Source organism: Egretta garzetta, unplaced genomic scaffold (assembly GCF_000687185.1).
Source record: "Egretta garzetta isolate BGI_Z169 unplaced genomic scaffold, ASM68718v1 scaffold323, whole genome shotgun sequence".
Lineage (NCBI taxonomy): Eukaryota > Metazoa > Chordata > Aves > Pelecaniformes > Ardeidae > Egretta > Egretta garzetta.
In genome coordinates, this window is record NW_009259435.1 from 4,066,473 (window position 1) to 4,080,640 (window position 14,168).

General features: G+C 43.8%; 1 protein-coding gene across 2 annotated transcripts in view; it reads right to left on the reverse strand.

The window, feature by feature from the left end:
- Positions 1 to 850: 850 nt before the first annotated feature.
- Positions 851 to 14,168, reverse strand: part of UVRAG (UV radiation resistance associated) — a 100,558-nt gene continuing 87,240 nt past the window's right edge. For both annotated transcript variants that reach the window (XM_035892690.1, XM_035892691.1), the window contains one exon: positions 851 to 4,541. In XM_035892690.1, the coding sequence (XP_035748583.1) occupies positions 3,839 to 4,541 (703 nt within the window). In that variant the 3' untranslated portion in view covers positions 851 to 3,838. The remainder of the gene's footprint in view (positions 4,542 to 14,168) is intronic.

The window sequence follows — 14,168 nt, forward strand, 5'->3', positions numbered from 1 at the left end:
CACAGGAGGGTCTGGGTGGGCAGCAGTCCCCCCCTGATGAGGGACAACGGTGTTTCCCCCCATCCATAAAAGGTTTTGCGAATCCAGCTGTCTCCCAGCCCCACCGTACGCTGCTTTTCCAGCCCCTCCGTACGCTGTTTTTCCAGCTGCGTGCCATCTTTGCGGAAGGAGAGTGAAAAACAACTGCCGTACCATCTCATGTGAAATTGGATTTGGAGCCAAGGAGGCAGTCGGGTCTTCTAGCAAACCCTCTTGCCCAACTACTCACATTTGGGTCAATATGGGCTCGATGCACAGTCAGCCAAAGAGGGGCTGGGGAGGAGACTGCGGTTCCCATCAGAATCATAGAATGTTTTGGGTTGGAAGGGACCCCTAGAGGTCATCTAGTCCAACCCCCCTGCAGGAGCAGGGACACCTTTAACCACATCAGGTTGCTCAGAGCCCCGTCCAACCTGGTCTTGAATGTTTCCAGGGATGGGGCCTCCACCCCCTCTCTGGGCAACCTGTTCCAGTGTTTCACCACCCTCATTGTAAAGAACTTCTTCCTTAGATCCAGTCTAAACCTACCCTGGTTTAGTTTAAAACCATTACCCCTTGTCTTGTCACTGCTGGCCCTACTAAAAAGATTTCCCCCATCTTTCCTATAGGCCCCCTTTAGGTACTGAAAGGCCGCAATCAGGTCTCCCCGCAGCCTTCTCTTCTCCAGGCTGAACAAGCCCAACTCCCTCAGCCTGTCCTCATAGGAGAGGTTGGTAAAGAAAACAAACACAACGGAGGCATGAAGAGAAGACACACAAGTTGAGAGATACTAATCAGTTTTATTTTATAAATACAGATGAGCTTTCCCGCAATTACCAACATAGTTTTAATGTGTCATTTACTATGGGATATTCTGGTTTTGCTTATTTGAAATACCTGGTCAAGCAAGGATAAGCCAAGGCTGTTGTGCTTGCTATAAAAATATAGTGGGATACGATCTTCCAAAACTAATATTCTCAAAAATCTTAGGAATTCCTAGCGAGGGGAAAAGATTGCAAGGAAGTGTTTTCTCCGCTTGAAGACATTTGCAGACCTTTAGCAGTGGCACAGCTGTGCAGGAACCGAAAGGCTCTCGACAGTTTAAAGCACACTGTGATAGATCACCTCGCCTTCAAACCTACCGTGTGTTTCTCTCCCACTACACTATTTGCAAAGTAATTTACGGGGAAGGGGGGAGGGAAATAAATTAATTGCAAAAAAGAAAGCCATGAGGGTGGCTGCAGCTTGTACAACGTCCATCCTCATGGCAAGGAGACGTTCACCAATGCTTTGAGTCGCGCTACGATGCTGTCCCCCCTCCACATCACCTTCTACACAGAAAGTGATGGGAGCAGAAGAGAAAGGCGGGGGTAGTTTAAAGCCTACTAAAGACACACCCACCCTTGAGAGAGCCCCTCAAAGCAGCTTTGTGCAACAGACGCAGAAGTCAACCATCGTGTTTGACACATTAGCAATTACAGGGCTCAAACGGGAACAGCAACACAACATCGGGGAGGGGGAGGGGAGGAACTAGACTTCATTTGGTCGGGTGCAACCTGAGAAAATGCGCAACTAATGGGAAGAAAAAAAAAGAAATCCCACGTCCCACGGATGCTCTACGAACCTAATTTCACATGTCGCTTAATTGCATGGAGACGCTTGGTGCTGGCCTACGAAACAGAGCGACTTGACAACTACTCTTTGGGTTGCTTTGAAAAGTCACCATGGCGCACAAGCCGATGCCTCCCCGCCGCAGAGGAAAACGAGCGCGCCTACGAACAGGAGGTCTGTGCTGCTTCGAGCGTGCCCGATCCCATCCCGCAGGGTGCACGACCGACCCAGCAGGACCAAATTTCACCTAAAAAACGACCCCGCTATCAGAAGATGGCAAGATACGGTCGCAGGACGGAGTATCTGATGCCCACTCCATTGCTAAGTGCTACGCTTTCTGGTGTTCGTTCCTGGCTCTCAGGATGCTAAAGCACAGCTAGCATTTCCCACCTCGCCCTTCTCAAAGATGATGGCAGTGCTTTAAGCTGCTGCAGAGATTTCCTTTAGGGAAGCTTTACCACGAGGTTGGAAAAGAGGAGCTTATTCGGGGGTGAAGATATTCAGGAACGTGTCCAGCTTCACGCCCAAGTTTGCACCTGGAATCACCTTCAATGCTTTACAAAATTCAAGGTCTCTGAGGAGCTTCTGAGCTCTTCCACCTAGCACATCGTACTGGGACAGACCAGAGCTAACGAATCGCTGTAGAAAGGCTCGATCCAACAACTCGATTGCAGACACAACCGTGAAAAGCTAACAGAAGAAAATGTGAATACACTTTTAATACAATCATTAAGGTGTTACCTGGAAAAATGCATATTCTAGAACAGTGCTATTATGTATATTGGTTCTCACATACACGTCTTGTTTTGACAACAGATAGTTGAGATTATACATATCCACATTTTAAAAAGTTAATTTAGGCTAGCCTTACGGTGAAGTTAGGACAAAAGACTAGGTCATTGGTTCAGAAGAAAGCATAGACCAGGGAGGAAAAAAAAAGCCAGGCGTGATGAAGTGTCTTTTATTCTGCTATATATTTTTATATTTGAGAGCTCACAACTGAGCCCAAATTCTTGGGTATACAATATAGAAAGCAAGAGCAATGAAATCCAAACTGAAACAAATACCAGGATTCACAAAGCAGGCTGCAAATCGCTTTCCCATTAGTGCAGCTGAACCCACGTGCCAGTGGTGACCTACCCGACAGCAAACCGCACCTCCAGCGAACCGCTGAAGCTTCTTCCTTTAACGTACAGATGGTGAAAAGGACGTTAGTGTAGATGAACAACGTTAGGTTGTTCTACAGAGGGTGGAGAGATTCCACAAACGCCCCTAATTCCAAAGGGCTGACTGCATTTTCAGCCTGGGTTTTTATGAAGACGTCGGTGAAGCGGTTCACAGCGCCCCGTCCCCGTGGGATGCCTGGGAGGGTGGCAGCTGAACCCCGCTTAGGCACTGCCCTCGTTAGGGTCTCTACTGACGAGGGCTGCGCCCAGCTGAAGTGGGGAATGGTCAGGCTGAGATTTTTGTAAGAAACCTTAGAGGGGATTTAGTCCTCGAGGCTTCTACTGGTAAGAACAGTAAGTACGGAGGAAAAGGGGGGTGGGGGGGAGAAGTAATTTCTGATTAATCAGGTGCAAGGAAACTGCAGATATCACAGAGGTGCTCATCCTCTGGCAAGTTTACACCACCAGCTGAAGACCCATCAGTGCAAACTAGAACTTCCAAGGCTACAGAGCACAGCCAAGAGAAAGCTGTCCAATTGTACCAAACTCACGGTATTTCTGTAACGCTGACTACATTGCTGAAGAAAACACAGGAGTACATGGGAAAAGGTAAAGAGCTCTTACCATAAATGTATTTTTAAATTAACTTTTTTTTTTCCTTCTGAAAAGATTAAAATAAATTTAACTCCAAATAATAATTAAGAAATTAACAAATATTCATAGAAGGGCCTGATCAGCACGAGAAGTTGTTTCCAGGAAAGCCTTTATAAATGGATTCCAATGCCTAAAAAATAAATTTCCAACAGATTATAAATACCAGACATAAGAGGACTGGAAGCAGAATCAAGATTTACCTGGGCGGTGAATATACCATGATCCTGTGTTATCGTGCTCAAGTCCATTTGTCTAACACCAAAGGAATAGCTTTAGCTTTTTTATTTTTTCTTTTTATAATTAATATAAAGAATAAGTGCAATTTTATCTCTATTCCAGATCACTGATTTCACCTCAATGTCTGCTATCAAATCCCTGTCCAAAGAAGCTCACTTGTCCGAACTTTTACGTGGTCTGCGGAAGCTGGACATGTTTTCATTCAGTGCATAGATCCTTCGAGAGAACTCCTCAAACTCCCCTAGGACTTGTTCGTCACACTCCACTGCCACGGCATGCTCTACCGGGATGGAGTTAAAGTCTTCGAGCTGATCTCCCGTGCTGAACCCCGTCGCTTCCATCCCCATGATCTCCTCCGCTTGCTCCACGGTGCAGCAAAGGACGGGGCCGAGCGAGGGTCGGAACTCACAGGGCTGCTCGTTGCTTGCAGTGCCAGAGCACTCAGCGGGCAGAAACGCCCCATTTATTGCACTACTATGTCCTAGGAAAGACTCCGGCTGGTCTTGGGTATTGTTCAGGCTCCCGTTTTCCCCATTTAAACTGCTGCACAAGTCCTCGCCCTTCTTGGTATTTCCTTTGGAGGAGTCCATAGAGGTATCCAAGGAGGAAGATATCGATCCAGGTTTTTTGTCTAACTCTCCCACACGGGCTGCGATGGCAACAGGCTGTGTTAAAGCAGAGTTGTAACTAGGAGGAGGGGTTTTGTACTGTAGTCTTTCGTTTCCCGTGCTGGCTCGTTTTCGGAATCCTTTATCTGGAGAAGGAAGCCCACTGGAAAAGCCAAAATCCAATCTGCCGAAGCTAGAGCTCTGTCTCTTTGGAACGGGAATTGCACTGGATGTATGGTGTCGATCACTATAAAAGAAGGAAAGGATAAATCACAGCTGTCAGGCACGCTCACGAGCAATACAGATGTTTAACCAAAGGCTGAAGCAATTATTTTATCACAACTCTGGGCTCCGTTTGGCCAACTACTTGTATCCTAAAGTGCTAAAACCCCAAACGTGTTTAATGCTGTATGAACTGCAGAAGGCACCCCAGAGGACAGCTTTACTGAAAACCCGTAAGATCGTGTAGGAACATTTACAAAGCTCCATGGTTTGAAGAGTCAATCACCCAAGAAACCACCACATTATGTTAATTCATACTGTTAACACCGTTTTACAGGACCTCGCTCTACTTCATGAATTATTACTGTTGACCGTTTATTTATGTATTTATGGCCTGTACTGGGCCATCATAAACTCTTCAAAAGTGAATAATAATAATGGCCGAATCCTCTAAGAGTGACTTCTTCCAACAGTGGACGTTCCTGACAGCTGCACGAAGGAGAAAAAACCACACTAACCGTGCTATTTGCAGAGGATTATTTTTGCCAGATCTTCTGCTTTTCTGTGCCAGTCATTCCCAAAATTTTTGGACAAACGTCAACCTCAGTTTCTTGAGGAACACGAACTAATCAAGCTTAATTTACAAGTTTGGGTTTACTATTTAATACAGTTCCACAGACCACTTACACTGTCTCTGGGTCTATAATTTGGAACATCCGTTTTACGTCATCTGGGGTGTGTTATGTGAATTTTCCTTCATTGGCTTAATCCTTATCCAAATATGATCACCATCCTATATGCAAATAGTAAGCTGTACATTAACTTAAGCAACCGGTTCATTTTCCTTCCAAATTTAAGAAAAAAAAAATACATACAGCTATTACTGACCTTCTGAATATATAACTCCAAGATTCAACTGCTGCCACTACGAGTCTCCTTTATTAACTCCATTTAAAAGAAACTCCTCCTACTCAAGGCCTGATACATTTTGGGATCTGTCTGGCAGGGGAAAATCTTGGAATAGCAGTTATGAGTGGTCCCTAGCATGGATCCTTTTCCATACTATTTTTCTTTTTTTGCTGCCCTTTGTAAATAGGATAAGCTATATTGCAAGAAAGTCCCTCTGTGAAAAATAAGCATCTCCATGGGAGGGCAGCGTGGAGGACTACTGCTCTTTAATTTCCTCTCCCATCTTGCCTCCTCCCAGGCTGCCCCTTAATACGCGTGTAGGGCTTCCTTCTCTTCCATAAAAACCTCAAATTACCTGAAGGAAAAAAATGCTTTTCAGAATTTACAGTTGTGGACAGAGACGTAGAGATAAGCCACACACATGCAGTCAGCAGCAAACAACTCAACTTTCTTCTTAGATTTCAACTGCTGTTTCAGACCTTTTTTTAATGCAAACTCTGCATAGCATTTGCAGCTTTGTGAAGGTTTGGAGCCTGGAGGAGGGCTACTAAAATGCTCCGAGGGCTGGAGCCCCTCTGCTCTGAGGCCAGGCTGGGAGAGTTGGGGGTGTTCAGCCTGGAGAAGAGAAGGCTGCGGGCAGAGCTGAGTGCGGCCGGTCAGGGCTTCAAGGGGGCCCAGAGGAAAGGGGGGGACAAGCTTTTTAGTAGGGCCAGCTGGGACAGGACAAGGCGGGATGGCTTTAAACTGAAGCAGGGTAGGCTTAGACTGGATCTAAGGAAGAAATTCTTTACAGTGAGGGTGGTGAAACACTGGAACAGGTTGCCCAGAGAGGGGGTGGAGGCCCCATCCCTGGGAACATTCCAGGCCAGGTTGGACGGGGCTGTGAGCAACCTGATGTGGTTAAAGGTGTCCCTGCTCCTGCAGGGGGGTTGGGCTGGGTGACCTCTAAAGGTCCCTTCCAACCTAAAAAATTCTATGATTCCTAACAGAGGTGGAAAACCAAAAATCAATATGCGCCACAGATGCTAATAAGTGCTGCATATGTGGCCTTGGAGACTACCCCTCAAGTCCCCGACTGACCAGAGCCTTTAAAATACTTTAACCAGCCCCTAACGCAATCAAGCATTTATTTTTAAAATGGTGTAATACAACAAACACAGGAACCTGAGGCAGGACACTCGGGAACCTTACTTAAGCAATGTGCACCACAGACATATTGGGGATGGTCTGGTTTCCCCTTGCCTTCCCCCAGCTTAGTGCTTTCAGCCTTGAGTCAGAAAATACACGGATACTTGGTATTATTTATTTGATTAGATTCAGTTTATCTTAAATCTTAGGTAAGAAACTTTTTCATATCACCTCTAGGTTTGCTGACTCTTCCTTAAGAAAAAAAGCCATAGGAAACGGAGTGCTATGTTCTCAGCTTTAACAGCAAAACGCAGCAAACCCAGGTATTTTGCTCAGTATCAAGTTCTTAGTGGCTTTGTAATTCAATGATACGTTTTAGGAATTTACCCAAATTCCAAGATATGCATATATTCACAAAGCCAGATAACATTCAAGACACTTCCCCAGGTCCCAAGGGCGCATCATCCTATGTTTACATGAGCTAATTCCTCACGGACAAGTGATAACTGATTACCGCAGACTGCTGTTTGAATTTTGTAAGACACTGTGCAGTTAAGGAGATGGTGCTTTTCAGTGCAAGATACCCAAGGTTTTGCTGCTGTTCCCATTCCAGCTATAGAGATGTTGCAGAGCTGAATCATCTCCCTTCTACACGGATGGGATAGCACATGGGAGAGCCCCCTCTACTCAGCTCTGGTGAGACCTCACCTGGAGTACTGCGTCCAGCTCTGGAGCCCTCAGCACAAGAAGGACATGGAACTGTTGGAACGGGTCCAGAGGAGGGCTACAAAAATGATCTGAGGGCTGGAGCACCTCTCCTATGAGGACAGGCTGAGAGAGTTGGGCTTGTTCAGTCTGGAGAAAAGAAGGCTACGGGGAGACCTGATTGCGGCCTTCCAGTACCTAAAGGGGGCCTATAGGAAAGATGGGGAACATCTTTTTAGTAGGGCCAGCTGTGTCAGGACAAGGGGTAATGGTTTTAAACTAAAAAGTGGTAGCTTTAGACTGGATACAAAGAAGAAGTTCTTTACAATGAGTGTGGTGAAACACTGGAACAGGTTGCCCAGAGAGGTAGTGGAGGCCCCATCCCTGGAAACATTCAAGGCCAGGTTGGATGGGGCTCTGAGCAATCTGATCTAGTTAGCAGTGTCCCTGCTCACTGCAGGGGGGTTGGACTAGATGACCACTAGTGGTCCCTTCCAACCCTAAACATTCTATGATTCTATGATTCTAATGCTAATAAATATATAGGACCTTATTTGACAATCTTAACTAAGGCTGAACAGTACTTACTCATGCAGTCCAAAATCAGGCTGACCATTAAATTGCAGTCAACTTAAGTAAATATTGTAAAATAAATTCCCTGATACTGATTTATGTGGAACAGTACTTATTTCTGTGTACTGCTAATTTCTTTCTAGTGCTTTATTTTGATTGGTGGACATGAATCCATCAAGTCTGTTATAGCCTATCTTTACTGCTCTAACTGCTTTTACACTGTCTCAGAAGAGTTTGTGTACTTGTGTAAACATGTAAGACACATCCAAAAAAGAAGTGAATGAACATTTGGGAAAAAAAATCTCATTAAATCACTACAGTGAAAAATAAAGACAAGGGAGAAGAAAAGAGTCTGTTTTTACAATTTATCTCCCTTCTCAAAATCATGTCAAAATTCCTATTGACTTGGACAATGGTTAAAAGAGGCTGTTAAGGTTTTCCCACAGATAGCATAATTTTCAGCTTTAGAAGTTTGGGGAATAAGATTTTCCTTTGTGGAAAGCTCTGGCTGCATTACTGGACAAATGTAATGTAATCTGCCATAACTTCACTACTTCTAAGGAGAAGTGAATGTCTAACATAACTGAAAATACTAAGGCCTTGAAATGAAATATTATTATTGTTATTTAGGTCACTAAAACCAGAGTAATCTCTTAACTGAAACAGCTGGGGTCAGGGGTCCTTACTAATGGCATTGTTTTATACTTGTGATTTAACACTCATTAAATTATATGTGTCACAGAACTGGAAAACAGAATGCACAGAACACTGTCCTCATTACTAATCAGAATCAGAACCCTTACTTTCTTTTTTTCTTCTGAATGCACTAGTTTAACATTACGAAGTACACAGCTTGTAGTTCTGAAGTCCTGTCTTCAGCATTTCTGTTGCTTTTTCAGGGACTGAAAGAAGTGTGTTCAAGCAAACAGGCCTAGACCTGAGTTCTTCTGAGAGAGCTCTGCAGTCACTTCCCAACTTGTTAGACCCCGTGTCCCCATACTTAAGCTTTAAATCAGTCTGTAAGGTTTAACTGTTCCCAGAAAATTTTGCATAAACTTTCTAGTCCTGGAGGCAGGGAATTCTCTACAGCCAAGACAGATGCAGTAGTGACAGGTGAAGGGAGAGGAAGCTCTATCTTCTGTCTCCAGGTGTGAAGACAGTCTCTCCAAAGAGATCTGATATGTCAGCTATTAACGCCAGAGCCCTTTCTCCTTGTCAAACTGCCTCTGATGGAAGGGCAGAATTAAAATCAACCTGGCTGTTTGACTGAGTGAGACACTTCTAATTAATATAGTTCTGGATGAAGGCTGCACAACGCACCCAAAGCTGGCCCATTTATTACTAATTCCTGTCCAAACAATTGCTAGAGTTGCATGCAGATGACAAGCTGCTTCATAACAATGATTCTACATAAAAAACTTTTGACATGTTTCCCATGGTGTTCCACACTTTCGTGCACATTTTTTGTCAATTTAGGTTATCAGCAATGTTTAAAATAGAAAATAACATTTAACAAAGCTTACCATTACAATCTTAACAGCAAAATTTAGTGTTGAAACTGTAACTTTCAGTGAATGAAAGTAAGTTTACTTTCTTTTATGCACACTTTATTTACCTAGAATTTGGCTTCTCTAGATCTTTGACACTGGATATATCTTCTGCATTAAACTAATATTTTGTATTAAAGCAAATCTTATCTGTAAGATTCCCAGTCTCTAAATACAGAACTGAACAGAATATGAAAAACCCTATCCCTTTACATTGTCTTTATATCTTGATAAATGGATGAGTATACCTCCTCATTTCCAGGCATTCTTTCTAGTGCATTAGAATTTGGGGGTTAATGATGGCCTCAGAGATGGTGTAAAGCAGTAGCCACAACTGATCCAAGCCCTATGTTGTAAGTGAAGATAACAGCAGAAGCAGCTCTGTGCAGGGCTGTAGCTTACATGCCATTAATGTTATGAATAACGGCTTAGGAACCTTTGTCTTGTATGATTCCTGTTTTGCTCAGAGTCATAGTATTCAAAACCTACTATAATATTTAAAAAAAAAAAGGATTAAAGTACAACATCCTTTTTGTTCTTTTGTTCCGATAAGTACTACAATTTAAAGGGTGTATCATTTGTAGTCTGAATCAGCTTGGCTTCTTTTTTTAGTTGCTGATTCTTGGGATGATCCAACAAAAAGATTCTTTATCCTCTGAAACCTTCATTTCAGATTACTTTTCCTTTCTGGAAGGCTTGCAGGAGTCAAACAAATCCCTGAGTTCAAGAGTTATGAATGAAACTGGGGAGCCTATGATGTGCAGGTGGTCACATCAGATTAAGATCCTGTTACCTTTAAACATACAAGTTCCACCCATTAAATACAAGGATTACAGTTGTGTTCTGCTGCAGAAAAGAGAAAGAAAATATATATGAAAAGATTTTTCTCTTATTTTCATTGGATACAAAAAAATCTTTCTACATCTGGGTGAATAATTTCAGGTCCTTTCACATTCATTGGAGATAAATGAAATCTCCTTATTCCACTGATTATACAGGGAGGTTGGGGAATTGTCTCAGGGACAGACTCCATTTGGTCACACAAATTGTCTCTTTTGTACTTAGTGACTTCCTTGTTCAGTTATCACTCACACAACTATAGTACCCCAAACCGATCATTGAAATACCGTGCAAGTTAGACACACAAAGGTTGAATATCTGTTTTAAGACCAGCTGTCATTTAAACTTACTGTTATGGGTCCAATAGCCATGGCCATCATAGGCCAGCTAGGTACTGTGCTTCTTACTGAGGAGTCTCAGAGATCTCTCATGCTGACTGCAGTTACCATTTGACTTAACTAAAAAGAAGATCTCAAATTAGGAGTCTGTCACACCTATCACTTCTATTAGTATGTTGCACCAAAATGTTTGTAAGCTACTTATCTGTTCATCTAAAAAAAAATAGAAAATAGTTCTGTTTAACTGAGTTATAGAATCATAAAATCATAGAATAACATGTTGGAAGGGACCTTAGGGATCATCTGGTCCAACCTTTTTTGGCAAAAGCACAGTCTAGACAAGATGGCCCAGCACCCTGTCCAGCTGAATCTTAAAAGTGTCCAATGTTAGGGAATCCACCACTTCCCTGGGGAGATTATTCCAATGGTTGATTGTTCTCATTGTGAAAAATGTTCCTGTTGTGTCCAGTTGGAATCTCCCCAGGAATAACTTATACCCATTACCCCTCATCTTCTCTGTGTGACTGTCCATATTCTTTGTAGCCACCTTTCAAATGCTGTAACATGGTGATAAAGTCTCTCGTAAGCCTTCTTTTCTCAAAGCTGAACAAACTCAGTTCTCTCAGCCTTTCCTCATATGGCAGGCTTCCTAGTTCTTTGATCACCTTTGTGACCTTTCTCTGGACTGTCTCCAGCCTGTCTGCAAACTGAAAATTCATTAAAACAAAGAAAAGTTTGGAAGTCAGTTTTAAAAAGTCTTCTTGCATAAGAAGCAATCTAAAATGCGGGTGATCAGGTTGCCCAGAGAGGTAGTGGAGGCCCCATCCCTGGAAGCATTCAAGGCCAGGTTGGATGGGGCTCTGAGCAATCTGATCTAGTTAGCAGTGTCCCTGCTCACCGCAGGGGGGTTGGACTAGATGACCACTAGTGGTCCCTTCCAACCCTAAACATTCTATGATTCTATGATTCTATGACATGGTGATCTGCATGTCTTACCAAAGGGACATGGCAAGATGCGTGTCCCAAGGTTAAGCAGTGGCTGTGTGTTGTGGAACTGGGTGGGAAAGCCCTCCCTCCTCCCCTCTGCCTTACAAAACTGAGCCTAAAGCACAAGCTAGGGCCAGTCTTGCTGCTAAGAGGAGCCTAAGCCTGCCACGAGTCTTGGGGAATACAAAGGGGAGCCTCTGAGCTTTGTGCTACAAGAGTTTGGATACATGCACTGTGCTGATCCATCACCTTGTGGCTCTAAATGCAGGAGGTTCAAAAGAAAGAGACAGTCAAAAAGGAGAGATGGGTTCTGCACTCAGCCTCAGTTGGGGAAAAAAAACCCCAAACCTATGGCTGAAGTTTGCTTTGTTTTGCTTGTAATGTATGGTCAAGTGAAGATCCAAAGGGCAACACACTTGCTTTTTGCAGCTCTAGAAGGAGCTGTGTAAAATGTGTTCCCAAGTCTGGACTTACTTGACAAATCAGTTGTCTAATCCCATTTAAAATAGCGAGCATGTATGCAATTCAAAAAGATGATGATGTGTATGAGAACACTGTTTTCCTACAAGCTCCTTTTCGAACTCAAAGGCCACTTATTGCCATCCCTTTCCAAAAGAAATGGGCTATTCCCAGAACTGATTCCAGTACTACATCCCCTGCAAAAATAAAGATAAAAATCATTCTTCTTGGTTTCTATCAAGATGTCAGGGATGAGGCAAACAGGAATGTATTCCTTCTGATCTGGAACCCGGGAGGGCTGCAGATTCCAGAGAAACAGTCCCATGCATTTGAAACAGAAAGCAAGACGAGGAACAGATAGAATAATGCAAGAAAACTATTGGAGCGGGGCCAGGGGAGGGCCACAAACATGATCCGAGGGCTGGAGCCCCTCTGCTCTGAGGCCAGGCTGGGAGAGTTGGGGTGTTCAGCCTGGAGAAGAGAAGGCTGCGGGCAGAGCTGAGTGCGGCCGGTCAGGGCTTCAAGGGGGCCCAGAGGAAAGGGGGGGACAAGCTTTTTAGTAGGGCCAGCTGGGACAGGACAAGGGGGGATGGTTTGAAACTAAACCAGGGTAGGTTTAGACTGGATGTAAGGAAGAAATTCTTTACAATGAGGGTGGTGAAACCCTGGCAGGGGTTGCCCAGAGAGGGGGTGGAGGCCCCATCCCTGGGAACATTGCAGGCCAGGTTGGACGGGGCTGTGAGCAACCTGATGTGGTTCAAGGTGTCCCTGCTCCTGCAGGGGGGTTGGGCTGGGTGACCTCTGGGGGTCCCTTCCAACCCAGAACATTCTATGATTAAGATGTACAGGCAAAAAAAAAAGATAACTTTTTTTCCAACCCATGCACAAGAGATGGCAGATGCACAGACACATCGTGTTCGTTGTCCTGTGGAGTATCCTTTGCAGAGGGAAGAGCTTGACGCCAAAGCATCAAACCTGCAACACCCAGCATAGCAGTGAGGGCTCCCTATCTCCCGATCTAGGCACAATGACAAGAAGGGTTTGTAGGAAATTCTGCCATTTCTCTGGATTTTACTCAGCCATCCACAGCCTCGGGACAGGCATTTAAGGGATTAAAATCTAATTCAGAAAGAATTTCAAGCTGTACCTTGTGGATTTAAGTACATGGGCGTTTCTCAAAACAATCACAAGGATATCTACTCTTTACACAGTATTTTAGTGATAAAAGCTCTTGCCTGAAACTTAAGCAGTCAGAAGAGGGTCCAGACAAGTTACAAAGACAGTGGCCTGAACACCAGCCTGTAGACATGTTTGGAGCAGGTCCTCCCATTGAACCTATCACCTTGCAGCACAAGATGTGAGATCTCACAAGAGTAGGAGCCATCTCTGATGAGAAAAAAGAGCAGAAAGCAATCCTAGGTTTAGTCCTAGCTCCTGAAGCTGCAGATGCACACTGCTGTGCAAAACACAAGTAATTCTCAAAGAGATCAAACCCAAGGCAAAGCCTCTTCACCATCGGAATGAGTAATATCTGCTACTCTATTTGTTGCACCAGACTGTGCTTTAATCTTGCTCAAATTCATTTTTCTTAGACTCTTTAATGGGCAAAGACAATGTATGGCATGAGACTGTCTAATTGGTAAACCCCAAATTACCTTCAGCAAGTGTTGTTCAGTCCAACTTAGGCACAACAGCAGCTTTTCTATAAAGCAGAAGCAGCAGAAGAAATCTAAGTGTCCGAGTAAACCAACATGAAAAACTGTGGTGTCTAATTAGCTCGAGAGAAGCAGCTTTACAAACTGTTCCAGTGGGCACGTAAGTTTAAGTTCCTCCTAAAAAGAAACTTGCCTAAATTCCTGTGTAAATCTAGCCTTACAGGTAAATGGGTGAGAAATTAATTAGTTTGCAGGACCAGGAGAGTTTTTAAAGAGCTTGTAATGACAAGGGTATTCCAGCTAACATGTTATGTATGCCTGAACAATACCTCTTTAGTCCGGCAGCCAAAAAAAATCTTCCCTTCCTTAGTAAGTTGAACTGGCAGAATGATCTATACTAAGTGATCTAACAGCCGAAACGTAGCAGCAATACAAAACTAATCTTCCTCGTCTACAAAATAACTTCCCAGTTAATAGAGTACATAAGGGCTGCCCCATAGGGCAGTAAAGC